General features: G+C 51.0%; 3 protein-coding genes across 9 annotated transcripts in view; 2 read left to right on the forward strand and 1 right to left on the reverse strand.

Annotated features, from left to right (window-relative positions):
• LOC122377372 (protein FAM102A-like) overlaps window positions 1–11,873 on the reverse strand; it is a 36,051-nt gene extending 24,178 nt beyond the window's left edge. Inside the window, exons 1-3 of one of the 3 annotated variants that reach the window (XR_006255849.1) lie at window positions 11,800–11,873; window positions 11,029–11,246; window positions 4,857–4,977 (exon numbers count right to left, since the gene is read on the reverse strand). Coding sequence is in view for 1 of the 3 variants with exons in the window: in XM_043357314.1 (XP_043213249.1) it covers window positions 4,857–4,977; window positions 11,029–11,174 (267 nt within the window). In the remaining 2 variants the exon portion in view is untranslated. Of the gene's footprint in view, window positions 1–4,856; window positions 4,978–11,028; window positions 11,247–11,739 lie in introns of all 3 variants that reach the window. The other 2 variants (XR_006255850.1, XM_043357314.1) reach the window with 2 other exon arrangements.
• A 434-nt stretch (window positions 11,874–12,307) lies between these two features.
• On the forward strand, window positions 12,308–23,248 carry LOC122377374 (quinone oxidoreductase-like protein 2). Of its 2 annotated transcripts, none has more exons than XM_043357325.1 (8): window positions 12,308–12,358; window positions 14,688–14,855; window positions 15,427–15,552; window positions 15,794–15,895; window positions 16,387–16,578; window positions 19,964–20,145; window positions 21,180–21,326; window positions 22,466–23,248. In XM_043357325.1, exons 2-8 carry the CDS (start codon window positions 14,703–14,705, stop codon window positions 22,614–22,616), a joined length of 1,053 nt encoding a protein of 350 aa, XP_043213260.1. In that variant the 5' UTR covers window positions 12,308–12,358; window positions 14,688–14,702; the 3' UTR covers window positions 22,617–23,248. The 2 variants fall into 2 exon arrangements, with proteins under 2 accessions (XP_043213260.1, XP_043213259.1); XM_043357324.1 differs by having other exon boundaries at window positions 12,354–12,444.
• Window positions 23,249–24,565: 1,317 nt separating this feature from the next.
• The window catches only part of LOC122377376 (ras-specific guanine nucleotide-releasing factor 1-like), a 44,531-nt gene continuing 41,604 nt past the window's right edge, over window positions 24,566–27,492 (forward strand). For 3 of the 4 annotated variants that reach the window (XM_043357326.1, XM_043357327.1, XM_043357328.1), the window contains exon 1: window positions 24,581–24,709. The gene's annotated coding sequence lies outside the window, so the exon portion shown is untranslated. Of the gene's footprint in view, window positions 24,710–27,492 lie in introns of all 4 variants that reach the window. The other variant, XM_043357329.1, reaches the window with a different exon arrangement.

Genomic DNA, 27,492 nt, shown 5'->3' on the forward strand with positions numbered 1-27,492 from the left:
GCGCATCAGTGCGACCGGCAGGTCAGGATGGGTCAGGAACGAGGGGAGGTGAATGGGAGCACGTTAGCTGGCTTGACCTGCTGGACAGCCGGAGCGAAAGTAAGATCGGATATACCGGTGATAAGACTTGATTCAGCTCTGCAGAAGTCGCCGACCGGACCCAGGGACTATAGCGGGCCCCCGAAAAGCCTGGAAATAGAGCTCTGAATCCAGCAATGCTTGCAGAGCTTCACAGCTATAGGCATCAGACACAAGCCCATAGGCTTAGGTACGGCCGTAACTCTTCAGACAAAAAAAAAAGCGGAACGGAATATTATCTGTCTAGTCCTAAGCGAAATGTTTTTGCCGAGAGGCACGTCCACTTCGTTAACATAAATCCAATCATTGCATTCATATGAAGCTATCTTGCATTGCAATTAATGAAGCCAACCAGTCGAACCGAAACTATGCAGCCAACCAATCGTACCCAGAATCCGACCTCATTTCACGCCATGCAGCCAAACATACACTATTAGCATATCTTCTGCCAGCCGCCACAGAGGAACGGCCTCTTCATTACATATGCTGGGGAGCCTGCCACGCCCGCAATAAACATTACATAAATCTGCACTCGGCGTCTCACACTCTCCGTCATAAACATCCTGCAGTGCTCGGCCGGCGCTCTCCACGCCCTGCACTGGTGACTGTCGAGGACGCTGCCCACATGCCGACAGCCCCGCGCCGCGCCGGGTCGGACGGGTCGAGTGCCGAACGCCCCGGGCGGCTGCACCCACCCGCTGACGTGCCGTGTCACCGTGCCGCCGGCCGTGGCGCCGGGGCCGGGGTCGAGGTCAGACCGTCAGCCGGCGCGTCACGCTAGTCACATTACGTCACGACACGCTCGTCAGCCGTCATGTCACGGTTGGAGTCGACATGCGGTCAGCCCTCCGTGTCGGTACTGACGGGGTGTTCGGCTCGCGCAACGAGCGACGGTCGCCCACTACACCTACCCACCCCATGCAGAATCAACACACCAACTGACTACCGGCCATCAATGCCCCAGCATCGCTCTGGCCCTCTGCTCTTCCTTGACGTCGCAGCACCCTGACCCGAGCGCCAGCCGACATACTCCCGTTCGACCAAAGTTCAAACGCCCTTCGGTCCTCCGGTCCCCTGCTATACCCGGCGTCCCAACATAGCCCGCGACCACAGACATCCGGCCGACGGTGCTCCCGTTGCCGGCTGGCGACTGGGCGCGCGTCTCTGACCGCCACACCGGACTTCCTTCCCAGCTGCCCCGCCCCGGTCGGGTCGGCCCGCAGCCGCGCAGCAGCACAGACCGACCGGAGGCTGCTTCCGTCTGGCCGGTTTCACCGGATTACAGCTACTTGACCGAGTCCGATCATAACACAACGCTCCATATCGGGCAGGGCAGTCCGGCAGGTCAGGCCTGACCGGCTAAGCACGCGCTGGCCGCCCACCGCGGCCGGGTCAAGAGAGGATCATCCGGTCAATGGGTCAGGCACGGTCCTAGTGGGTTCGGTTGGGTCCGCAGCGGTTCAGAAAGTTCGTTTACAGAAAGTAGGAAAACAGGCAGTAAGATCTCACGACTTTATCACTGACCCACTCATGAATAACCAGATGAGTTATCCGTATTCCATCACCTGCTCGCATGAACTTTCATCCAGGAGCGTGTTGTCGACAACAGTCATGGGTGCATTCGGCACAGCGATGCAAATTGCAAGTCCCTTGCTTTGCATGCATAAGAAAATAATATCACAGGGCTAGTATCGCAACAAGGCTCTCCCTCAATCCTATGAGATTTCATCCATTTACATCGGTGAGATTTACCAAAATCAGAAAATAATTTGCTGCGACTGGCGACTGCACAGGAGCCGACACACTATTCGGCCTCCAGTACCATAGCCAACAGACAGGCACGCCGCCCAAAGCCAACAGACACAGACACATCATCTAGCACACTGGCAGTGTGTCAGTGGCGCACGGGAGCCGACACCAGGCGGTGTGGCACTCCGCCACTCCGGCGGCTGTGAGCGTGAGTCAGCGTCGCGTCGACACCCCACGGCGCGACGCGGCGGTCCGCCGACTCCCGGCACACGACACTGACTCGGTCCACGACCATCTGTCGCCACCGGAGTCCTTTCGCCTGGAGAGAGAGGGAGACACAGCGCAGACATGCCGGGCCGACGGGTAGACCGGCACACAGATGGGCCGACGCGTCCCGCGAGACCGGGATGGGCCGCCAGAAACGGGACAGACGCTCCTGAACTGGGGAAAGCTGCGGCGGGGCCGCGCAGCCGGCGTCGTCCGCCTGGCGCTATTGGTCGCGTCGTTTCACCCAGAAAACGAGCGACTCTGGGAGACACTTTCTCACGTCCCATGGCACGCTTAGCTGTTGGGCAATCTGAAAACTATTAACACTATGCATTCCCATGGGAGGAACGCGGTTGGCAAGAGTAACCGAGTTCGAGCTCAACTTCCAACCACATGTCAGGTAATTACATAACTCATTGGCACGTGGCTCGCTTCCTGGCCAGACGTCGCCTTGCGAAATGACATCGTTCGTTACGACATCGCCTCTCGGGACGCCACTTGATCCAGACTTCCTCACGACCGGCCAGCGGGAGCAGCTATTCGTAGAATCTCTGGTCATCTTCCTGAACCATATGTCGAGGGCTGTTCTCGGGACCGTCAGGTGACGGGGAAGCACCCGGTCCACGCGGGGCGGCACGCCGGGGCCTCCCACGTTGGTCGATGCGTCACCAAACACTCGCGTCACTGCTCAAACAGCTCTCCGGGGATCGTGTCGGAGAGCGTGTGCCGATAGCAAACTACTCGAGACAAGTGCTAATACTACGGACAGCCATGTGCTCCAGAATGTCGCCAGGTGACTGACTGGTGCGCAGCAGCTAGCCTGCATTATGACAGTATCACATATCAGGTATTTCAGGAATGCGATAGGAAAATGGTAACGGGACTGCACCTTGCCAGCACATATTTTCACAAGTCAAAACACCACCTAACAGTGTCACCGCTCTGGGCGAACCAATAACAAAAAGTGCCGGTAACAGCCGTGACAAGGAACTGTTAATCGCCCTTGTCGCCACTCGGCCTTCACATTTTCTCGACCACCACAGCAGTGGTCCGAAGCAGGTCCCTCACCGTTGCCGCCACACCCAGTCTTTGTTTACAGCGGCCCCAGTTCGATCTTATCGGAAACACTGACGTACCCGATCACCGCTACTAACGGGGCGTCAAAAGATCGTCTTCCTTGATTTGGATAGCTCCCAAACAGAATCGCATACAAAGAAGCCGACAAATACAGGAGCGTGTCACGGACTGGCAGCGATATCCACACAGCACAGCAATATTGCAATGGTGCTAGATGTGCGCCCTGAGGCATTATCTGATGAATAGAACTGAAAAGGGACTAAAGACGGCAATCATGGCTGAAGGCGATAAATAAAAGCAAATGGCGGCTCAAGGAGGACGGCCAAGCCGTCGCCGTCAGTACCTCGCCAGTTGTTTCCTTCGTACAGCAGGTGTCTTCAGTCTCAGTCACCGACCATTTCAGACAGGACCAAGAATGGAACAAACCGGGACTGCTACCGCGTGAGGTGAACAAAGGCCCAGTTCCGTGGCCGTCCTAACCAGACCCGGCCATAAAAGAGAAACTGTCCATTGACACGGGCGGCTCCTGGCGTGCGACCGGACCAAATGGACGACTCGCAGAACCGGCCGGTCACCGGCCGTTGGGAGAACCATTCGTCAGCCGCAGGCCCGCAGAATAAGGCAGTCGTACCTCTCCATAATGCCCACTACGGAAGGTCCTTGGTAGTCGGCTCGGTCCGAGCCGATGCGGGACTGCCTTATACGCGCTGTATAAGCCGACATTGGCCTTATACAGCGGCGACATGCGACCCGTTATCCTCTCCCTATGGTTCTACCGTCCGACTAAATCTCAATCGCCTGACACTGACAGCTCAAAGACTGTCCCTGGATGGGCCTGACAGACCCCCTCCCTCCGTTAGCAGCTGAGACAGTTGGCAGCTCCCCATACCCCCCGGAACTGGTTGGCACCGGTTCTCGGGTGCGGTTCCACCTGTCGCAAGGGTCACGTAACTAGCCGTTGGTCGCACGTCACTGCCTCGGGGCACGCTTCCATCGCGCCGGTCACGAACCCGAGCTCCCCGGAATGTATGACGTCATTCCAGCCAGGGGCGCGGCCTTCAGACGAACTGCGGGCCGGCCCGGACGCCCCAGCAGGTATTGATCACACGGACGGTGACGTCATCCGAGGGTGAGGCGTCATCACCCGGGGGTGACGTCATCAAATGAAAGGGGAGCACATGACTGCTGCATACAGCCTACACTTTGGTCGTTACCAAATAGAACTGAGCGCGGAAGAGGGTATGGCATCACCCACCGCTCCTCTCCGGTGGGTGACGTCATCCGTGTCACGAGGGAGTGACCTCACCCGACAGACTTGTAGGACGTCATACAAGGAGAGATGTCTCATCTGGGCTGGATGGAAGCCACCAAGCCAGAAGTAGTGCCGGGAAGCTGAGAGGATCGCCTCGGCACCAGGTGTTACGCCACAGATGCCACTTACAGAAGGGCCACACGTTGGGAAACATGATGTTTTATGCATACACTCGGAGTGTTTAGAAAGGGGCGCTTTACCGGTTTTTATCGCAAGTTTGGAGGATTTTCATAAGTGCTTCTGGTTTCATGTTGGACCAACGCTACAATGCGAAGGCAGGAATTAAAAGTTACCTACCCATACCCGCTTTTTAGCTTGGTAAACCAGACCTGAAGTGATGGGGTGGACACAGGTTTGAGGAGCGTGGACCCACCTTTCTGACGGAGACCCGGCAGACGCACGAGTCGAGCACTCCCGTGCTGCAGGGCGCCGTCATCTTGGCCGTGAACGACATCCGCGCGTTCCACTTGACCATGTGGTCGTGCACCTCCTCCCTGCAGAAACACAGAGGGAGATGTCATAAACGTTGGTTCGATAACGTCATTCATACTGTATTGCATAAAAACAAACACAAGACCACATAAATCGTAATCCTCGGGTTAGGGTTATCGATCGTAGGTTCTTAGATGTCACAAACGTCCGTCATAAATGTTGCAAACTCAAGAGCACGTCAATCACTAAAAACACCTGCCCACACCCATCAAAAACGTCACTTCACATCCGGCACAAACACCTGCTCACGAACTTCGCAAGTTTCGCCCACCATCTACACGGGTAAAAATTGTTTAGACGGCACCCCTAGGCCGAGCAACACGGTAGCAACCGGATCTAAGCGAATGGCGTGCCTAAAACAAGACACACACGGTTACTATCTAAAACGCTGTAACTAACCGTCCTAAGCTGCTGCGGCCATGTGTTATTACGAGCGAGCGTGAAGCGTGAAAGATTGATAGTCCCAAATCTCAATATTAGCATGCCAGGAAGGCCGATACTGAAACGGCTTCGGCTTCGAGAAGTCTATCCTCGGCCCGGCTCCGGACCCGTATATCGGTTTAACAAACAGTGGACAGGCTCGGTTCGCAGCCGTCACTCCCGCTCATCGTTTCGCTTTCGGGCTTAGACCGTGACCGTAATAACGGATGGGGAGAGGAATGAGTGAGTGAATGAGTAGTGCAGCAGTGGAATGGTGAGCCCACTCCCCATCCAACCAGCCTGCCCAGCGGGAGGGCATGGGTGACACCTCACGGTGGGAGGAAGGCTGGGACACGTCATCGGCCTCCAACGTGTCGCGCTTCTCCAATGGAGCCCCACCAGTGACATCATACCAGTCAGTAAACCAGCAGAGATGAACAAACCATATACCTACGGACCAATGGATAATCCACACACGGACCTGTGACCAAACCCTTGACAACCGACCCTACCAGTCAACCAGTGACAGCATACCAGTCAGCAAGCCAGCAGAGATAGACAAACTACGCGCCGGACCAATGGGCAAACCACGCACAAACTCGTAGCCAAACCTAAGACGGATTTTTATACATGCCAAGGATTGACAGAGAGCGATCGAGACATACCGCGCCTCCGACAGCCCAGAGCATCGTCAGCGCCCACCTCCGCGAAGGACCTCCGCAGGGCGCCCGAGTCGCGACCACCCGCGTACCGCACCGTCAACAAACACCCACTCCGAATCCAGATCGGCAGCCGCCAATGAGGCCATGTTTGTTATTGTGCGGCGCACCATGCGGCGGCCACCCTGCGGGGCAGGCGAGTCGGTCGGATAATCCACTTCTGATCTCATCCGTCTGCGACCCGGCGACCTGTCCATCACAGGTCGGTGGCGACTGGCGGGCCGCGTCATCGGGCGATTGGCTACTTAGCGAGATGATAGCTGCTCGACGACTGTGGCGGCCGACGGCGCCAGGAGAGACCATAGTCTGTCAGCTGGTAATACAGCTAATGGCCCAGTGCGTGTCCGGGAGGAGTGTTTCCGGGAATGTTTCCTGGTGAGTTACAGGTATGAGGTAGCTTCGCGACATGGAAACAAATGCAAGAAAAAGTTACCAGATGATTGCACTTTTTGCTGCCAGCATGATCCTTTCAAGATGTATGGCCCGTTGGAGTAAATCGTCTCCGACTTTCAAGAAAGAAGTTAAGTGTTTATGATCGTCATCAGACTTCTCGTTCCCGATCAATGGTCTCTGATCAGTTTGTTCGAACCGATCTGGACCTGTCCTTGATCCCCAATGGACCGCCGGGATTCTGTCGCCCCTCTCGCCAGTTGCTCTGTCCGGCCGTGACGAGCGGCGGACAGCGCGGGCGCCGGCCCTGTCGTCCGCGATCAGCTCCACCGGCTGACCTTGCCACCTACCAAGGTCGCTGGGACGGACGGACCGAGCTGCCGCGGCGCCGGCGACAGCACGGAGTCACGCAGACACGACCCCGCCGCACTGCTTCAGGGGGCAACACGACCAAACGTGCTAGACAATGGATCTGCTCCGAACGGCCGATGACAATCCATACACGATGATATTATCCCCCGCAGTCGGGCTATGTTGTCTAAACAAGGAACGTCACCGCTGTAACAGCTTTCTTCCGATTATTTCTTTTCATGGTTCTGAAAATATATCCAGATGCTTGGAAAACACTTGAAAATATCTTTCCATGTCCTATCAGAACAGAGTCCTACCAGAAGCCACCGAGGACCCATCGTGTCCTTGTCAGTCTCGCCAAGACGTCACTCACTTATCACTCTTCTGTAATAGCGGTTGGCACGCTCTGGGCACCACATCAAACACACATCATCAGTCGGCAAAGCATGCCGCAATCGCAAGCATCAGACTTGACTACAAGCGAAGCGGAACGCCCCACCGTGCGTCATTTCCGAAAAACAGCCAGCCTCGTTCATCCTTCGGTATAGCCGCACCCACGTGAAGACGGCGTCGTTTCAGAGCTGTTTGGGAAGGTCGAGTGGTCCTTGGTGTGTGTCGAGTGACGGCAGACGTGGTTCTTGGGACGAACTGGCCGGGAGGCTAGAGCGAGGCTTGGGAATGTGGTCTGATTCACAATGTCAACTGCGGTCTTTACTAAGGACTGTGGCATAACAGGCCGGATCAGAGTTAGAGAAGAGAAGTTGTCCAATGTCCACTGTATTTCGATGAGAGGTATGGACATCGGATTATCCACCGACTGAGATGGCTAACGCAACCGGAGGAGAGGAAGGTGAGGGATACCGAACGTGATATTTTGCAGTTTCCCGCTAGCAACGATTGCAAAATCGATCCGTGCACTAACCGGCAAAACAGCTGTGACCGTACCCGTAACAACCTGACCTACGCCCGTTATCTCGTCGTTCACACACGCTGCCAGAGCGGTGCAGTCAAACAGACCGAGAACGAGATAACCGCGTGCCAGTCTCCGGCGGACAGATGTCGCTTCACCAAGACCGGTTTTTGTCGGTATGCCTTGTAGTGCAGCTCTGATTTCGGCACAACATAACGAGCACTTCAGCAGGGATGTTGTTCCCAAAATGGCGATGAAAAGCCGTGTCTGAAGCAGCCGACAAAGAGACTCCGGCGCTCAGCAGCAACGGCGCACAACGTGTCACACTACCGGTCATGGCAAGTAACACAATACCGTTGTTCCGGCATGTTCGCCACTCTGCGGCGTGACAAGCCAGCTACTGTGTGCAGTAGGCACAGTCCGATACCTTCGTGCCCTGTGACCTGAAAGCGATACAAATCCTGGACTCGGTGGCCTGCGTGCAAGTGCACACGTACGCCGGACAACAGCGTTTGCCGGGTCATAAAAGGGTAGCGTTTCGCAACATACTGAAAGCCATCATAGTCCGTGCCTCTTAATTCTTATGCAACACCGACAATCACGCACCAAAGTCGGTAGCCGTCAACAGGCTCTCGCTCGCTCCCCGATTTTAGCGGGCGTTGGGACAGAACTGGCCAAGACCGGTACGAACCGCATAGCTGTCACTAATGACCAAGGACGGGCGCGACGGTAACTACCAACCAGGAAGGGCCCACTGCACTTACACACGCCACACCGGTCTGGCAGCGGTAGTGGTCACAGACGGAGCGCTTCAATAATGCATGGCGACGCTAATGAAATATGAAAGTGGGACTGACTGGTGCTGACCGGTCGGTCACAGGTCACTCGGATCATCAGCAGAGTCGAACCGCAACGCGCCCGACAACAGGACTGAACTAACGACAGGACTGAGACCGCTGACCTAACTGAGGCTACAGGACTGACGGTAGCAAAACTGGACCAAACAAAAGGACCGGGCAGACAATCAAAACCGATTGGAGGACAGGGCTGGTATGACAACAGGGTTGACACGAAGGCAGAACTGACACGAAAATAGCCGCCGAAAAGCTGGCTTGACAACAGGACAGATCCGACAACAGGGCCGGTACTAAACAGAACAGACCTGCCAACAGGACTGGCCTGCCAATACGACTGGTTTGGCAATGTAACTGACTCGACAGCAGGACTGACCCTTCATCCAACAACATGACTGATAGGTAGTTGTCCAGCCAGCAGGAAGAACACTACGACAGGTTGGGCGAACAGCAGGACCAGTCCGACACTGGGCACTCAACAGAGCGACGAGCGGAAAAGCCTCCACTGTACCTCATGACCCGAGGGTAGCCAAAACGACAGGGCATTGATGATAACCAGTGAAGGACAGCAGTGCATGAAAGGGCGGCACTGCAGCAGTGGCAAGGGCGGCGGTGGCCGTGCATCCCCAGAGGGTGTATGCAATGCATCCAGCCGAGCAGAGGAGCGAGAAAAGCAGAGGATCGGTTATCACATGGCCGGAAAGCGGACAGTGATACATAAATGTGTGGTGAGGCGGGACACGGTCTGTCATACATCAGCGATGTGATTCAAAGCCAATATTTGGGCTCATGCACTAGCACTGGCCACGGCCACACCGCCTACTCATCATTCGCAGGCACAGCTGCCAAGGGCTGTCTAGCCGTTCAGTTCTAAGCGTACTGCCCGTTCCCCCGCCTGAATCTCCGCACATCATCCGTCTATACCGTTCATTTGAATTTGTTTTCCTCTGCTCGGCTGCCAGTCTATCAATCCATGTCTGCGAGCTGAGCAGTCTCTACTCGGCACGGGCAGGGAGGGGTGTCAGACCACGGGGCCATCCGAGTCACGGGTGACCCCAATCGGCAGCTGGCGGGGCCACCAAGCGGCGCCCAGGGCCGACGGATTTGACCCCGACCTCGACCGGCGGCCGTCTGGGGCGACGACGACAGTCGCGGTAGCCCGCTACTCTTTTTCAAAGATAGCCACGGATGAACAGTCTTCCCGTCCACGCAGTTGGGCTGTACGCCTTACGACCAATAACAACGCCACATGCAGCTATCAGTCCAACTCGAGGTTCGCAGTATCACGCCACATGGAGTGCGCATCGCAGAATTCGGAGATACTTATCAAATTATTCCCGTGTCTGTATTACATAACCCAAGATACAAGCTACGAATCCCATGGGCCAGGGCAGAGAACGCGGATCCCAGCACTTGGGGGTACGGATCCCAGTATCACGGCATAGATAGCAGCACCAGCATGGATACCCGAGTATCCATAATCGGGAGTGGGACCACCCTTCTCAATCACTTCCCCACTGACCAGCAGGCCCCTACACCAGCCCCTGCGGCACGGGCGGTGGCCGGTCCCCCACAGCGCCGTCAGCCCACAATGGCGCAGTGACGCCGCCGGACAGACGACGTGACAAATGACCCACCGGGCGGCACCCGGACCGCACGCTGCCAGCAGGCGGGCGGTCACCGACGCGGGGGTGCCCCAGGCAAGGTCACAGTCAGCCGGGGAACCCGTCAGTCGCGGAACCGTCGGCGGTTCCTGAGAGACGGTGAGATGTTTGTTTTGTCGGCCGGGTTTGGGAGAGGGAGAACCTGGGTCATCAGTCATTCTCATTTCTCAAGGCTATAAGACGCTGAGTTCAATAATGCAGATGATAGGAGGTGCATCTCAAATCAATTGAAAACTGAATTGCTAGTTTGTGCCACGCCACCAATTGAATTGATCACAATTCGCAGTGGCTACGCAGTGACAATGTGTCGTATACGTCGTCGTGCATACTCGACGATGATCGACTTTCCAAATTACCATTTAAATGTAGTTTTGACTTATAACAATGGAGATGCTGAACACTGGAACTTATTGCAAGCACATGCCAACATCGTGTGACCTCAACCTGGGGTCAAATCAACTTTGTGATTCCCATTATAAATTCAATGGCAGAAAATGTCTCTTTAGAGAAAATATTATGTGATAAAGCATATGGTTATTCATCACTTAAATGGGAACTTTTGCAAGTGACCTCATCTTAACCAGTTGTCACTTCCATCATAATGGTGGTCCTTGTCCTCTGGATTATTGAAATAAAAACATTGACCTGAGGTAAACCTTTCAAAAATATGCATATTTTCTGCCATACCTATTGTATTTCACGTGTGCAGAAATTGACGCAATTATTTCAAACTTTAATGCCTCACCTGGTAGAGTGATCCATGAACTTCCCACCATCCAGTAGATGCACTTTGCAGAAGAGTACGGCACTAACAAATGGCACTGCCGTCAGCTCCTCCACTTCAAGGTCCACCTGGAACTTGTACTTCTTCTTTTTGGACATAATATTCATTGTTGCTTGAATGGTTGCTGGATTTTAAAACAACAGTTCCTGACTGATGAACTGCACTGTGTTGGTGTAAGCCTGGAATAGAAAATGAATTTCAATGTCATTTCCTCATACAATGTGCATCAGACACAATGCATCGTGGGAAGGAAATATGTTGAGGCACAAATGCAGGATAATATGAAGATAAAGGCATTGCATTAAATTATAAAACATGAAAGCATATCCCCTAATCTCAATTCAAATTCCACACAGCAAAAATTGAAATTAACTTATGTAGCAACTTGAATTATAACTGAACTTGAACTAGCAAGTGCCATTTGTTGACTTCAACTGAGGCTATCACTAGGATTTATGTATTTAAAAATTCTTAATCCAGAATTTCAGTCATAACAATAAACAAGTTGACGATCACAATCAATAATTATAAACCACCCCAACCCATGCCAAAGTCAATTTCAATTCAAGAGTCTGAGTTGTCAGACTGAGACTCGCGGTGAGTGAGAATACATAATGATGACAGAGAAAACGTAAAGACAATTCTCGGTTGTAAGCAAACACCTTCACTTACTCAGTATCACCAAAGAAACACTGCAATTAATCCAGAAAAGCACAACAGTAGCGCACTCACCCTCACGACAGCCGCCTCACGAATGACGCCGTTTTGGATCTCATCCACTGCGACATGAAGCACGAAATAAAGGAAATGTTCACACGACCCCATACTAGTAGACAGCCAAGATCTCGCCTAATTTTTTCTCGCCAAGCGAAATTTTCATGGACTATATTTTCTTCCAAGAGCTATTTTGAACCAATTTTTCTGAAAATTGTTTGATAATTATCAATGATTATGCTCATAAAATGAATTAACTACCAGCGAAAAAAAGGACGGGAGGGACATTAAAATTAGTGAAGACGTGAACTGTTAGCATCAAGCAATCTGCTTTAACACTTAAATATTGGAAAATAGTAAAGAGATGGCTCTTTCCTTGAGATTTCATTGGAAAAGTTAAAATCAACGGTGTTATTTCATTTATCGTTCTTGCAAAATGCTTGAAATTTAAGCCAAAAGTCACCTAGTATAAGCCCAGTATAAGCCTGATGATAGGCTAAAATATGGTAGCAAATGGGGATACGTCGGAGATGCGCCATAAATGATAACAAATCCCTTCCATTCGCAAGTTGTGTGGGTGAGTATGATAGAATGTATGATAGAAATAATAAATATTATATTCTTCGAAAGTTTTGTTAGATACGGCAAGTCCTACCCAGATAGGTACATTTTTCGTTTCCTTACTGAATTTTGGCCAGGCTTGTTTTACTTACACACATCATTTTAACTTAACAAACTGTATTCTCAGTCACTTGATATTCAAAAGTTTTATGCCGTGTGTACCATTTGCTAAAATTCTGCCCAGTCTTTGGCTGGCCCTAAATAAGCTTTGTGTGACTATTAACTTTGCATCTCGACTGGGGTGAGCAGCGAAAACAACCGGGACCCTGATTGGGTCCCGAAAGGCTAAACGCTGGACGGGATTAACCCGCCCGGAGAATAAAACGCCGTGACCAGAAAGCGGCCTCCCCAGCACTTGAGAATTCACAAGTCACAACTGCTATCCCTGATTAAGGAAGGTCAATAATCAACAGTGGATCTAGATTGGTGGGCTTTATTGTAACAGCTAGCTGAGAGTTGGATCCACCGTCAGACATTGCCTATGAGGCGGTTAGTAGATGCCAAATTCATTAGTTACTTTTTGTGTGGGTAGGCATTTGTGACATTTATGTGTATTATGTAAGAAAACATTTTGCCTGAAATTTTAGAACATATAATGCTGGTAAATTGAAGGACTTCTACTGGCTAACAGCTCAGTAATAACATCTGACCAGGATGTATCAAAGTTATCCAGACATCTTTTTTTTTCCATAGCTGTTCCTAGTGCACCATTTCTTTTCTGATGCTTGAAGTGGGCAAATTGAATGAATATGTGCTTGTGGTATCGGTCCTCACTGCAGGAGTGACCTGACCTTGCATGGTGACCTTTGCTGTGAGTTCGGGTCGAGTCACCACTGGGTTCACTTGGCAGTTTTCGTCCAAGGCAGTGCCAGGAAAGGAGTACATTCTCTCCTGTTGTCGCAAAATTGCATGAGGGTGGCATGGCGACATCCATGGTGGCATGGGCTATAGCGGCTATGGGATAGTCTGCCAGCAGCTGAAAATTAGCAGCAGCCAGTTGCACATCTGCCTGAGCCCTGAGGCGTTGTAACCTGAGACTATGGTAGCAGACTCAGCCCGGCCGGGACAGCAAAAACCGCCCTTTGCCAAGTGGTGAGGAGAGTTGTTGAGATAATGACAAGGAAAAGACACGAATCAATGCGCAGACTAGCTCGAATGTTAATCAAGGCATGTAATAAGAGTTCCCCCATCATGATCTATCGCTACCCAAGTTACAACTTTTTTCAATGTTCTGCTACCATTTAAACGGAAAAAGAAAACAAAGGTGACGGGAAAACAACCAGCCCACCGCCTTTAGCCTCACACAAAAGCACGTCCACTGGTTAGTGGTTGGAGTAAGACATGAGTAAGATGGTCTGGTCGGATGGGTCACCGCGAGTTGTATCATCCTTTGAACCGTCAGATCTGCCGTTTGTGTGCGGCGAGAGGCTCGAACGTACCGGCCGTCACCAGCGTCAAACATCCGGCCAAGATCCAGATCTGGAGCAAGTTCAGCTGCTGTGCGATGTTCCATTTGCACATAAGGTCACAGGAAACCACCATCAACGTGTATTACCCGAGCAACATCCTGGTCAACGAATGTATGGATGCGCTCAGCTGGACGGCACAGGGGAGCTCGGTTTCTGAACGCGCACCGATGCCTGATTCAAGCCACGCCGTCTTCACGCGGGGCGGCGCGCCACCTCAAAGCCCCTAGAACAATGACCGAGAGAACCTCCTATCATTCTGGGCTAGTGGGTTTGGCTTAGAAATAGTTCCTATCCCAATCCAATCAAAACTTGTGGGCTATTGTCCAGCAGGTGAATGAAGAGTCACCCGCCACCAGCATTACCCAACTGCAGTCACAGGTCAACACGGCGTCCGGCCACATCAAACCCAGTGTGCTGGAGAACCCAGTGGCTGAAATGCTTCAGCACATTTGTAATTGTGTTCGTATGAAAGGTGACAATATCGTCATTTATAGGAAAAGAACCAGTTAGATTTGATTCTTAATTCCAGTAGGGTGGGGTCAAAGATGTCCGGATAATTTCGCTACACCCTGTAAGTCTTTTAAGATTGTTGATCAGTACCTAGCAGTTTAAAAATTAGTAGCCCAGCTCCGCGAGAAAACTGTCAGAAGTTGGCACAAGTGTCCCATATGGAAGTGCTGCACCTCATCACCAGGGCCAAGTAGCATTTCTGATGTCCATTACATGAATGGTTGTTGCATGCAAACGTCTTCTTACTTGCTTGTATGACTTGCTAGTCACTCCCACAGGACAATAATATTCGGTTTTGTTCCACAGGTATAGGTCACTGCAATGGCTTTGAGACGGCTGGCTGGCAATCTGGTGTCCGCGGTGCGACCGCTCAGCCTTCAACTGGCCAGGAACTACCGTGCGGCAGTGCTTACAGAGTTTGGCCGCCCACTGCAAGTTCAAGACCTCGAACCAAAGGCACTAGCTCCGGATGAGGTGAGCGCACTCAACATATTTTGCATCTTAGCATGCGGTTCGGACTGAACACTTTTCACCATCACCGGAACTCTCTTCGCAAGATCGGGTGGTGGATCCGTGGTGTCATTCGCAACAAGAACCGCTTATAAAGCGTAGCACCTGGTTCCAAAGTTACCTGCAGTTTATTCATTCAAACAAAATTGCTTTTATTAAAGATAATGATTATATAAGTCCCCTTACCCCAAAAGTGATCGTTGCCCAGGTCGAACCAGTAGAGACAGAGCCTTGCTCGATGGTTGCAGACAACGCCTCTGTCTCATCCCGCTCGCCAAATATGAACCAGGCTGATTCTGACATCCCGTGGGGTTGTTGACTTGACGCCAAGTCAAAGTGATAGTAGCTCGTGCCAGTGTTTCGTGTGTATTGGTTTCCAATACTGTGTGCCCACGTAAAAAGTGTGGTAGACTTATGATATTGTTCAGAATGCATGTGTGTAGGATGATGGAAATTTAACCAACAATGCATTGTTACGTGATAAGTCATAGAATAATAGTAGTAATAATTACAATATGATTTCTCGCGTCAACAGGTTCGTGTGGCTGTGTACAACTGTGGCGTCAACGCCTCGGACATTCTAACATGCCAGGGTGTGTACGAGAACCTGCCGAACCTGCCCTTCGTGCCTGGCTTCGAGTTCTCCGGGGAGGTTCTGGAGGTGAGCATCGACACAACAGAGGAATTGGTTGCAGGGATGTCTAAACAGGGATGGATGGGAGTAAGACGAACGTTGGGATTAAGCTTGAACTTCTTTTTTACCCTTGGTGTAGATTTTAAGGCATAACGTTGTCGCTCCTGGCGGGTTAAAGTCTCCAGTTTTCCGTCTCCAGTAACCGCTATGTCTATGTCGGCTTTTCTATGCCTGTGACCGCAGTGCCATCTGTGTCTCTCCGTTCCAGGTGGGCTCGGAGGTGACGGCAGTGCAGAAAGGCGGACGGGTGATCGGACTGCAGAGCTCGGGCAGCGGCGGGTTCGCCGAACAGATCGTCACCACCGCCGCGGTGAGTCGTATGCGTGGCATGATGGCTCTGTGTCCTGACGTCTTACTGATGCATATATAATGGTACCATGTGCACTGATGTTTGGAGACTTTCAGACTACTAATGGCTGAAGCATTAGGTGTGAACGGTGTCGAGGAATAACATTTATGTGAATAAGGAAAAACAAACGTTCATTGAATGCAAAAAAATTAATTGTCGATTCCGTAACACCATGCAACAAATGTCCTGAACATATTTAGCGCTTGTTATAATCTCCTGACAAGGACCGTGTGCGGGCTAAGCACAAATCCTGCGTATGTGATTGCGAGCGAATAAGCTATTACATGGTCCAACTGCAAACACGCAATGGTACACCGCCGTTTGCAAGCCTGTCATTTATCTCCATCACGTGCCGACCATGTGATCGCCCTTCCATGGTCGCCTCTCCATCGTATGTCGGCACACCAATCTTGGAAAGTCAGCCCGTGTTAACCTTCTCTGTCCATCGGCAGGACCTGTTTCCGGTGGACAACTCGCTGGAGTTTGAGGCCGGCGCCGCTCTGGCAGACACCTACGCCACAGCCCTGTTGGGTCTGCAGCGGCGCGCTGCCCTGCAGAAGGGGGACACGGTGATGGTAACGGCGGCCGCCGGCGGACTGGGGCTCGCCGCCGTCGACCTGGCCGCCAACGTCTTCAAATGTCAGGTCAGTGGAACGGCGTCAATGTTTGTGACTAGGACGGCCCCACTGGGGGTGACGCTTTCTTGGACTTGTTTCGCCAAATGGCTCAAAAGCTGATAGCTGGCTAGGGTGACATCTGGTGGCCAATGCCAGCTCGATGTAGTTGCGTAGGTGGCACCACCGCTGTGGAAGGATGAGGTTGTGTATTGTGTATTGTGTATTGTGTATTGTGCCAAGCCAACCACAGACCCAGCGGCCCATTTACAGTGGCAGTCATGCCCATAAAATACAAAAAAAAAAACACACTACATACTACTACAAAGCACGATACATTGTCTCAGATGTAAGCACCCTGAGAACGAGCGAAATCACACACATCAGAATGGATGCAGTTCGACGGAGCCAACATATCTGCATTCGGAATTTTCTGTAGAAAATTGTTGCATAGCACAGGAATGCGAATGAAAAGTCCCGACTTTACAGTGTTCACTCTGCCGAATGTGACATGAAACAGTGCTGGCTGCCGAGAACGTCTGTTAGGGACCGCCAGACCAAACAGACCCAGAAGGTGAGGACAGTCGATCCGTCCATGGTGCAATCACAAAACCAGACGGAGATCGGCTTGAATAAAGCGCGATTTCAAAGAACACATGCCAAATCGAACAAGAAGCGTCTCATAACTCATGGGCAGGTCGCGACCGTGGGTGTTGGATGCCAGCCAAGACAAGAAGCGATGCTGCATGCGCTCGAGCCGCGCCAGATGTGTTACTGCTGCGCCACTCCATACAACGCTGCCATACTCAGCAATGGAGCGAACATGGGCATTGTACGCGGCGATCAGCGCACTATGGTCAAACTTGACCCGCAAACTTGACCGGTCAAACTTGACCCGGTTCTCTAGTGGGGACGGGGAGGGATTGAGTTTGGGCTTCTGGAGTGCTACTAAAACTGAATTCTTCTCCCCACTCCCCACATGATTGCTGTATTGCTCTTTACTCACACCAAATGTCTGAATTGCAAACTGTCCTCTTCTAAGCTTTCTTTAGTTTCATGACAGCTGACAGCGTTGATGGGACAGATATCGATACAAATACAATCGTGAGCCAATGGATATGGGTAGCGAAGATATACCCTTACCTCGGCTGTCCCTTTTCGCTTGTTCAGTGGGATTCGTATCGATTTCTATGGCGATCATGTCAATTTTTATAATAACTATTTTAGAACACCTTGAGATACGAGCGCAAATACAGATCGAGTCATACTTCTTTGGAGGATGTCAGATAATGGCCGATACGATAGCTCCGTCTCTGGCCAATAAGTTGTCGGGCGGGGAGAGGACGGATGGTGCCCATGGTCATGTTTGCGAATTATGGGCTCAAATCATGCTTGAAGGGCTCTTTTTGAGGGATCACTACCCCGTGACCCACCCCGTGACCCACCCCCTGGATCTGCCCATGGGGATGACACGACTGAGGTGCCCATAATCTTACCTCGTGACTCAAGAGACTAACGAATCGCTAGTAAATTATGCCGCGACAATGCTGCCACCTGTGAATGTTTTGCTTCTGCCGTCCTCTACCGGTTCAGGGAAGCCTTATCGAAAATGTCTTGGACTTTTGAGACATTGAATCGAGACCGTGAAAGATAAAAATTGTCTTACTCATTTTATTGTTTCGTTACTTTGTACTCTTAAATTTACCATGTTATTCATTTTTACTTAGAATGAGACATATTAGGCGAATATCATTCTCAATGTGATATAGGTGTTTGACATGAGTCACATGAGTCTTAATGATCCGTTTTGACGATGCAGTATGCAATGACTGTCGCGAGAATACCGATATTAAATCAGTGATTAGAGACGATTTTGATGAAGAACTGAATTGAACGCAGCTGCAGATGACTTACCCCGACGTGAGCCTAAATTTACGTAATATTTCCGTAAGTTTCAGCTAAACGTCATTTAAGGCTCATGTAACCAAACACCCTTCGGGCGCTGCCAAAATCAAATATTGTCAACATTTATCAGAAAGGTGACTGTCTCCTTAACCCCATTTTCGAACGGAGCGTCCCAGATCTTGGTTATAGGCGATTACGATTGCAAGATCTAGGACCTCGAAACCCCGCTCGCCCTTCTATTCGTCTTTCGAACATTCTTGACAGATAATTGGAAAGGCTATTTAGCAGTTGGCGATTCATTCACACTGCTCAGCACGTATTCAGCTCGCAAGAGAGCGTTTTGCACTCAACGTGCAACCATGTCTCCGAAGACTAGGGAAAATACCTCTCAGAAGGCCAGTTAGGCTTAGCTCGAACCAAGGCTCGAACGACCCAGCCCAGATTCATAACACTTGAGAGACAAGTCTGGCCTCGAGCTGGGGTCTGGAAAACTGAGGCATCTGCCACTGTTGAGTATGCTCCAGTCGAGCCGGTACCACACTGGTGTTGAGATTGGTTCTACAAGTCAATATGCTTTCTTTGCTGACGGTCGGATAACCCTCAGAGCTATTACGCTTCCATTCAAGTCGATATGCCGTTTTTACTGATAACAAATCCACTTCCCTATTGATTTTATAATGCACTCTGTTCTAATGCGCTTTACGATGGTCATGAAGCCGACACGTGCTTTGCGGTTATCGATGGGCATTAGCAGCTGACAAATTGGCCCAATCTACGATAAGCTCACTTTCGTAACACGGTGTAGTCGATATCGAATATCGCATGTGCTGTGACGCGCCCCACGTTAGTCCTCCCCTCCTGGGTACGCTCTAGTCGGCACGGGGTGCAGTGTGAATTGGAGACGCACCACTCTCCACCGAGATCTATTACGGCCATTACGGGCGAGTGTCGCGGCGAAGCTCGCTGAAAATTGACCCGTAATGGCCCGGCGGCGGCGCTGCTCCGTGACGCCACACGGAGATTGAGTTACGCTCCGGGAAGTTGGGAGCTGACTGACCCCCCGCTCAGGGGATTTGAGCGCAGCGGAGCGGTCGACACGGTCTCTAATTTTCGGACTGATTGAATTCGGTGGTATAGTTTCGGTAATAGTGTCTTGAAGGTGTGTATGAAATGCGATTGTAGCGGGATTGATGTAGACATTGAGTTGTGTTGGTAGATAAATATGATTGTTTCATAATCGTGCAGTATATTTACCCACGTTTCCTATCCGTACAAGCGCAGAGCCATGAAAACATAAAGGCTAAAATGAGTATGCCACTGCCATTCTTGATAACAAGTACCAACTTTTCAACAGAATTTTAACGTATATTTGAGGAGTTAAATCTGGAATAACCAGTTGACCACTGTATTGCCCCTGGCGGTTCTCGGAGATCAATGCCCCCTTTCCTCCCCCTAACACGTCCGCCGGTTGTTCCCTGAGCCTGACCTCTCTGACCTCCCCCCGTGTCAGGTGATCGCCGTGTGCGGTACCGAAGACAAGGCGTCGCTGGTGCGCGAGAAGGGGGCCTTCGCCGCGCTGGGCTTCCACAGAGAACACCTGAAGAAGAAAGTGCGGGACGTGACCGGTCTGAAGGGTATCAAGGTCATATTCGATGCCGTCGGCGGCGAGGTCTTTGAGGAGGCTATCAAATGGTGAGCAGGCAATCGCAACGGCGCCGGGATATGTCTCGGGAGGGGGACTCGGCTTTGGATACTTTGTAATGTTAGTTGCGAAAACCGCAATGATAGCGCTGCAATTTTTGGTAACTACATATTTTCGAGATGTACGAGTATTTTGCCTGCATTTAAACCAAATTAGATCTCGGGTAATGTTCAGTTCAGGTGCTGGTCGCAATCGACCACTTGGGACTCATTTGGGCTTCCTGTGTTCATTCAGCGTCTGAAGGATGACCACTACCAGGAGACCCAGCGTCAGTGTATCCGAGCACAAATAGGATTCACGGAAAACCAGGTCATCAATAGGCATCAAAAGCTCTAGCTTTGGATTAACTCGGGGGAATACCTGCATGCGCAGTTGGTATATTTATGATATCTGTTGGATGTAACGATCTACTCGCTCGCAAATCCCATGTTTCCGTTAACTATTCATAAGGGATATTTTTAATGCTTCCAAACGATGTCACAATTATCTACTAATGCTATGGATAGGTCGCCATCCCTGTGGCTCTTTTTTCTTGTAACACAACCTTCGCCTCCATCCGATGACTCCATGTCGTTGACACCTCGATCTGTTCCATGTCGATTCGGTACCGAATTGAGCCGGCTTAGGAGCCGTTTGTGTTGGCTTGGGAAATGCTATGCATCTCTAGAGCCTCTCAGTGGTACCGAAACCGATCTGCCGGTGTCAGTATCTGCGAGCGATGCGCTTTACATATCCCCAAATAGCCGTATTCCGTCCCGCCCTCCCCAGGGGCCGCGCTCCCGAATTGACTCGCCTGTATTGACTCCCGCAATAGACTCGCCTGTATTGACTCCTCAATGGGCTCGCCTATATTGACTCCCCTATAGACTCGATTCCCTCTCTTGTCTCTCCATCCCCACGGACCGCGCTCCCCCAATAGACTAGTCTATTGACTCCTGTATAGCCTCGACTCCCCCCCCCCCCTCTCCCCGCGCTCCGCTCACGCTGTTTACCTCGTCTAACCGAGACCGTCTGTTTCTGACAGCGTGGCGCACGAGGGAAAGGTAATCGTGGCCGGGTTCGCGTCCCGCACGGTACCGCACGTGGCGACGAGCTCCCTGCTGCCGCGCTCCTTCTCACTGATCGGCCTATCGCTCAGACATTACCGCGAGGCCGACAATGCTGTCTTCAGGTGAGGAGGTGTCAGGGCAGACGGCGGTGGATAATGTAAAGCAGACTGTGGGATAGATGACGGTGTATGAATGTAAAGGGATGTGAGGCAGGCAACGCTGTGATTACTGATTAGGTAGCAAGACCAAAGCCGATAATTGTGTTCGGGAGAAATAATTTCCTTCAAATTTCTCCAAAATCCTCGGTTAAACGGACTGGTTTGGGGGGAGGGATGGATGGCATGCTTTCAGTGGCGCACATTGCAGCGTTACCGAGCAAGGAGCGCACAACACCTTTGTCGGGTAAATAGGCCTCAGGGAAGTGGCTGGGTGTGATGCCTTGCCTTCGGCGGAGGTAAACATCCATCTAATTCTGCTTGAAGAGACGCCAACAGACGGAAAACAGGCCTTGTTTTTGTGTGTTGAAAAGGCACTGTCGCATTGCTGTCAAATGCAGAGTAATGGTGAAGACGCCTTGCCCCAGGGTGCATTACGTAATGAGACTTGTGTTACGCCGACCCCCGGCGGTGTTCGGCGTACCTTGTGCGAGGATAGTAAGAAATTCATCTCGTTCAGTGAGCCCATGTGAGTCTGCAAATGACCTGTATATAAACCTTGCTTACCTTGTCTAACAGCATTCTGGCTGGCTTAGAATGCATCCTTTTAATGTGCGCTCCTCAGCATCCAGGTGATTGTTCAAGTTATCAGTTAGTTAAGGTTCAACATCGATTTGAACAAAAACTAAATCCTCTTACATGAAGACATTATGCCAACGCTACACAGCTTCTGTGGCCTTTGCTGCGGTTGTTTTTCACCGATATTTTAAAATAAAAAAGGAAACTAGCATCACCGGTCGGCCGAGAAGTTTTCGTCGTTAGTTTTGTTGTTTGCCGAACTACTTACACCACGCACTGTTTGTTTTGAATTTTGTGACTCGTCTTTTAGTGGTTTGAGGGTGCGCTGACGGTTCGTTCCGCTAGATAAATACAAATTTATTTGTCTGTTCGAGTTCCGTGAAAGTTTTGACTTTGAAGGCCTGTGACGATATGGTCGCCCCAATCACAGTTCCCAGCCCTCTCAATGGTCGCTAAAACGTAAAAAATCGCTAGATGCTGACAGATGCTCATGACTTCGTCTAAAAGCGTTCGTTTATCTTTTGCAGACAAGCGGTCCTCGACTCAATCGAACTGTATGAGTCAGGCCTCATCGCCCCGCACATTTCGGCCCAGTACCCGCTAGAGCAAGTCAACGAAGCTCTAAGTTTCATCTCAGAACGCAAGTCCACCGGCAAAGTGTTGTTAGACATCCGGTGACCTGACCCTGGGTCGTCCGGTGACCTGACATTTGGTCAGCGGGACATTTGGCGTTGTATTGGCAAGTGAAGCGATATTGAGTCAAAATGTGGTCTGAAAATGGAGAGTTGCGATGAGACGGACAGTGCTGCATTGCGCTTTGTCTGGGCGGTATGATGTGACGCTCAGTGGCTTTCATCTGACTGAGTGCCCCGCAGTTTTCCACCGATTCTTGTGTAGCGTCACATGCCCTTACCTACGTTCAGCATGGCGCCACACACGGGTAGGGCGTTTATTCTGGTTTGTCTGCGCGACTTGGCCAGCCGCTGGAATGGATGTTGCCTTGCTTCTTTATGCGAGTTGTGCAGGCCGCGTGGTGCCTGGCATGGCGATAGTAGTATCGCGCTACATGCATCCTCGTGTAGCTGTTTGGTATTGATGAGACTGATCGTATGGATTTCATGAGCTGTGTGTGAAGGATGCCAGTCGACTTCAGACAGGAAGGGATGTGTCACGCTGTAGTAGCGTCATGCTGTCTCTGCGATGAATGCCGTGCTGTGAAATGTTTTGGTAGAGAATGTTTACCGTGTGCGCTCCAACTAATTGGTTAACGCATATACAGGGTAAATAAACACGTGTATCATAGTCCAGAACTTTGAGTTACATATGTGTGTTTATGGAAGTGAAGTTATTCAGTTTGGTCCCAACCTTACCAGATAATCAAGATGACGTTCCGTCGTATCTATCATTTGTATAAATTATTTATCTATGCTATTTATCGACGATTTTCCAAAAAAAAATCTTAGTTATTTGCTTGAGTGTGTACGGCGTATTCTTCCGTCATCTGAAGTGGCGTTTAAGTATGAACTTTATGCAACAAACTGGTAAATGTATAAGGATAATATTCTAACTTCTAGGAGCAAAGGATGGAACAACTGCAGCAATGGTTTAGAAAAGGTCACACTCCCGCCGTCTGCTAGTGCGCCCTTAAGCTCAGTGTTCAATATCCCTCCTGAACTGTGGTAGGGGGCCACGACGAAAGTCCGGTCAAATATACTGTGCCAGATGGCCATAACTTGTTACCCGGATTCAGAATCTCGTTAAAATTATAATTTTAATCTTCTATTTCATCGATTCATTCTCGAGGTCGGAGTAGATAGATCGGAGTAATTGTTCCCTGCTGGGTCATAACTCGTTGATGACGCCGTACATCGATTAATTGGGCTTTAACGGTGCAAAGGTCAGATTTGAGGTCGGCGACTTTGCCTGCAGACTGAACAAAATAAAAAATGGTTATCGTTGCTCGGTATTATTCTTGCTTCATGTTTGTGATGCGTCCCGCCAGAAAAGAAGTTATTCAGAATCTGACCCAAGAGCAATGGAAACAGTCGACCTGTGTCAAGGAAATGAATCCAGTATCCTTTTTTCGGCCTGCAATTTGTCTTATTGAAAAAAAGTCTTCTGAGAATTTTGCAGAAGATGTCGGAGATCAGAATTCAATTCATTTCAGAAAAGCCTATGCAAATATTTAAATTCCTGTGTCATGGTCGCGGTTAACCCGGCACCGTGCCAAAGTGATGTGCAATTCGTGTGGGCTAAGATGTGGTTCCCCCAGCTTTCGTCCCATTTGCGCCGTGTCACCACCTGTGCGTTCACTCGTCTCACGTTTCACGCATCGAGTCTAACGAAGTTGCCGGCTCAATCACAAGTTCTGATCACCCCGGCACGGCTTCGGCGACTTCATCTCTATTTACGATCGCGCCGTCAGTCCCCCGGCGCCTCTGTGAGCGCTCGGCGCGAGCCCGGCCGCCGGGTTGCAGCCGTCGCCGGCGCCGCGGCCGCGAATCTGGCGGTCTGCAAGCACCGTGCCACTGCGAGCCGCTGCCTATATTGATTTGGATCCTGTGCCGGGTGCGCGGCTGCTACCTGGCGGCGCAGCGCGGCGGCCGCGGCGGCCGAGGAGCTCAGCCACAGGTGGTCGGGGCAGCGGCACGGCCGCCGGCCACGGGTGACCTGTGACCAACCCGGCGGCGACTGGCGGCTGCCAGGCCGACCTCTCGGTGACTGCGGTGTCCGGTGTCAGTAGGACCCAGCTCGGCGTCGGCCCGCGGCAGGTACGGCCCTACGGTCGGGCACGGCGGGCGGAGGGGCGGAACGACGGGCGCGTATCGCCGGCGACGAGCCACAGGTGGCGGCCGGCGCCGCGCCAACTCATTGATACCGTCTAGCACGTGCTTCCCTTGGGAATGAATGTGTGGTGGGCGGCTAGTGGAGGGATTTAACGGCTCCTTCTGCAGTGCTAATACTCATTTTCCGCTGACCGCAGCGTGTTAAAGGGAAGCTAAAATTAGTCGCTCTGCTTTTCTTTGATAGCCAGATAATTTCACGCTGAAGTGATGAGAGTCGCAGCCAACTCCATCTTTGTGGCGGTGGATGGGGGGGGGGCGTATATGGTCACATCGATTAGTTCCAAAACTAAGAAAGCTAGGAGGACGCTGAAAAAAGATCGATAGCTTTTCGCAATTATCTTCAAATGGAAAAGTCATTTTCTCCCAGTTCAACGCTGAGGTTACGTAGGTAGATGACTGAGGTCACGTAGAAGTCAGAACGACGAATTTTCACCGTGAAGTTTTCCCCATTTTGACGATTTTTCACCAATAGTGCTTGACTCGTGAACCAAAAGAGGTTTCATCTAAGGCTAACAGTTTTGTCTACAGAGGATGAAAACCTCCAAAATAGGTGGATTAAGCCATAAGTTATTATGCAATATTTTAGGCGTCAATTATTGTAGGTTACCACCAGGGCTGCGGAGTCGGAGTCTGAGTCGGAGTCGGAGTCGGTCGGAGTCGACAGTTGTGACCGGAGTCGGAGTCGGAGTCACCGAAAATCTGTCGACTCCGCAGCCCTGCTAGGTCTGCGGAGTCGGAGTCGGGAGTTGGAGTCGGTCGGAGTCGACAATTCTGCCCGGAGTCGGAGTCGGAGTCGGAGCTGGTTTTTGAAAGCCAGAGTCGGAGTCGGAGTCGGAGTCGCCGAAAATCCATCGACTCCGCAGCCCTGGTTACCACCATTGTGTTCCTCTCGTCGAAACGCGTCGAACGGAGAATTTAAATTGGAAGGGTCAATTTGGAAATTTGACCTCAGGCTAGGTCACGCCCTGACCAATTCAGTTGCATATCAGTCGATCTTTCCCCGCGCCGTGCTGGTGGTCTGAGTTTTCCGTGTCGTGCTGGGGGGGGGGGGGGGTGTTACGCCCCCTCGTCTAAATCGGCTGACGGCTCCTGAGCCAGGAAACGTAACAACACGCGGTAAGCGGCATTCGAAAGAGGATAAAAATAATGACGGAAATACTTCGGGTCATAGTTTGTTAGGTGAAAGTTCAGGTCACCAGAGGTCATCAAGGGTCAAATTTTGTTTATCTCAATTGAACTGTAAGGACTACAGGATCGCAATTTTTTTAGAAGCATAACATTATTTGACCTGATAGGCTGAACTTGGGTCACCTGGGCCAAAAATTCCACTGACGATGCAAAATTGATGTATCATGTAGGTATGAGACTATCGCTACATGCTTTTTCACCACGCAAGAGAACTGGCGAAGGCGAACCCCCCACCCCCACCCACCACCCGGCACTAGGCTAAAGGTTAAGAGGCTACGCATTTTCAGGCTATACATATACTGCCTATTACAGAGTGCTAATATGCTTTTCAAATACATTAACCCTCGCCCGTAAACGGCGATCTGCCACCTTCGCCCATGCAGGGGGGGGGTTGGTGCGACCCCCCCCTTGGCGTTTGAAAACGGAGCGTCGTAGAGCTTAGCGGAAAAGACCAACGGATTGCTCTCGCCGAGATCTCGCGATTGGTGGTATATTTTTTGGTCCTAGGTCAACATTTGACCTACTTTTGACCGGTTAAATGTCAAATTTTCGGAAAAATAGACTTTTTTCAATTTTCCGCGGCGATTGCGGCAAAACGGTGGGAGATATCGACTTGAAACCTTCACTATCGTGTTCCTTGATCAATTCTCTATCGTTTGGTATGTATTTCGTTTCCCTAGCTCTAAAAATGGCGCGTTGGGAGCGCCGGAAGTCGGCAAGGTCACAGTCGGCGGCAGAAATTCGAAAAATCAAAATTTAAATTTTTGAAATCTGATTGTATTTTTGGATTTGGGAGGTCCATTTGCTCCCTATAGAAGCTAATATTGCTGCATATTCCCATTGAGGTGACAAGAATTAGCAAAATAGTGGTTCGGGCGCTTTTCAAAAATAGAACCGGACGCTGTTCCTCTTGTGACGTCATAGCTCCGTGACCTGACCTGACCCGGTCAGGTTTCTTATACCATATGATAGCCAATACTTGCCCCAACATGCATGGGAAGTTTCATCACGATCCATCAACCGATGTCCGTACCACCGGCAGGAAACCTCGGGCGTTGGCACTCAGTTTGTGAAAATCCGGCCGGAGGCTGTTCCCTTTGTGACGTCATAACTCCGTGACCTGACATGACCCGGTCAATTTTTTTTTATCAAAAGATGCGCAAGGTTTGCCCCATAAGGTACCCAAAATTTGGCGGCGCTGCGCGCCGCCGTTTTTGCACTATTACCGAAAAACCTCAGGGGGGGGGTTGCACCAACCCCCCCCCTACATGGGCGAGGGTTAATCAAGAACTTCCAGTTCATTCGTGGAATTACTAGCAAATTACCTACTGAGTGCGCACCAACCATTGCTATCGACTTTTCATTGATCAAAGGAAACTCGTGACATCCTAGGTCTTCTATCGTATCACGATCTCATCAATCAGTGGAATTCGGTTAAATTATTACGCTGTCAATATTTGAACGCTTTCCAGCCCTGTGTTTGGCTTGGCAATAACGGTGCGACACTGACTCTGTCCTCG

Source organism: Amphibalanus amphitrite, unplaced genomic scaffold, assembly GCF_019059575.1.
Source record: "Amphibalanus amphitrite isolate SeventyFive unplaced genomic scaffold, NRLGWU_Aamphi_draft 000043F_arrow, whole genome shotgun sequence".
Lineage (NCBI taxonomy): Eukaryota > Metazoa > Arthropoda > Thecostraca > Balanomorpha > Balanidae > Amphibalanus > Amphibalanus amphitrite.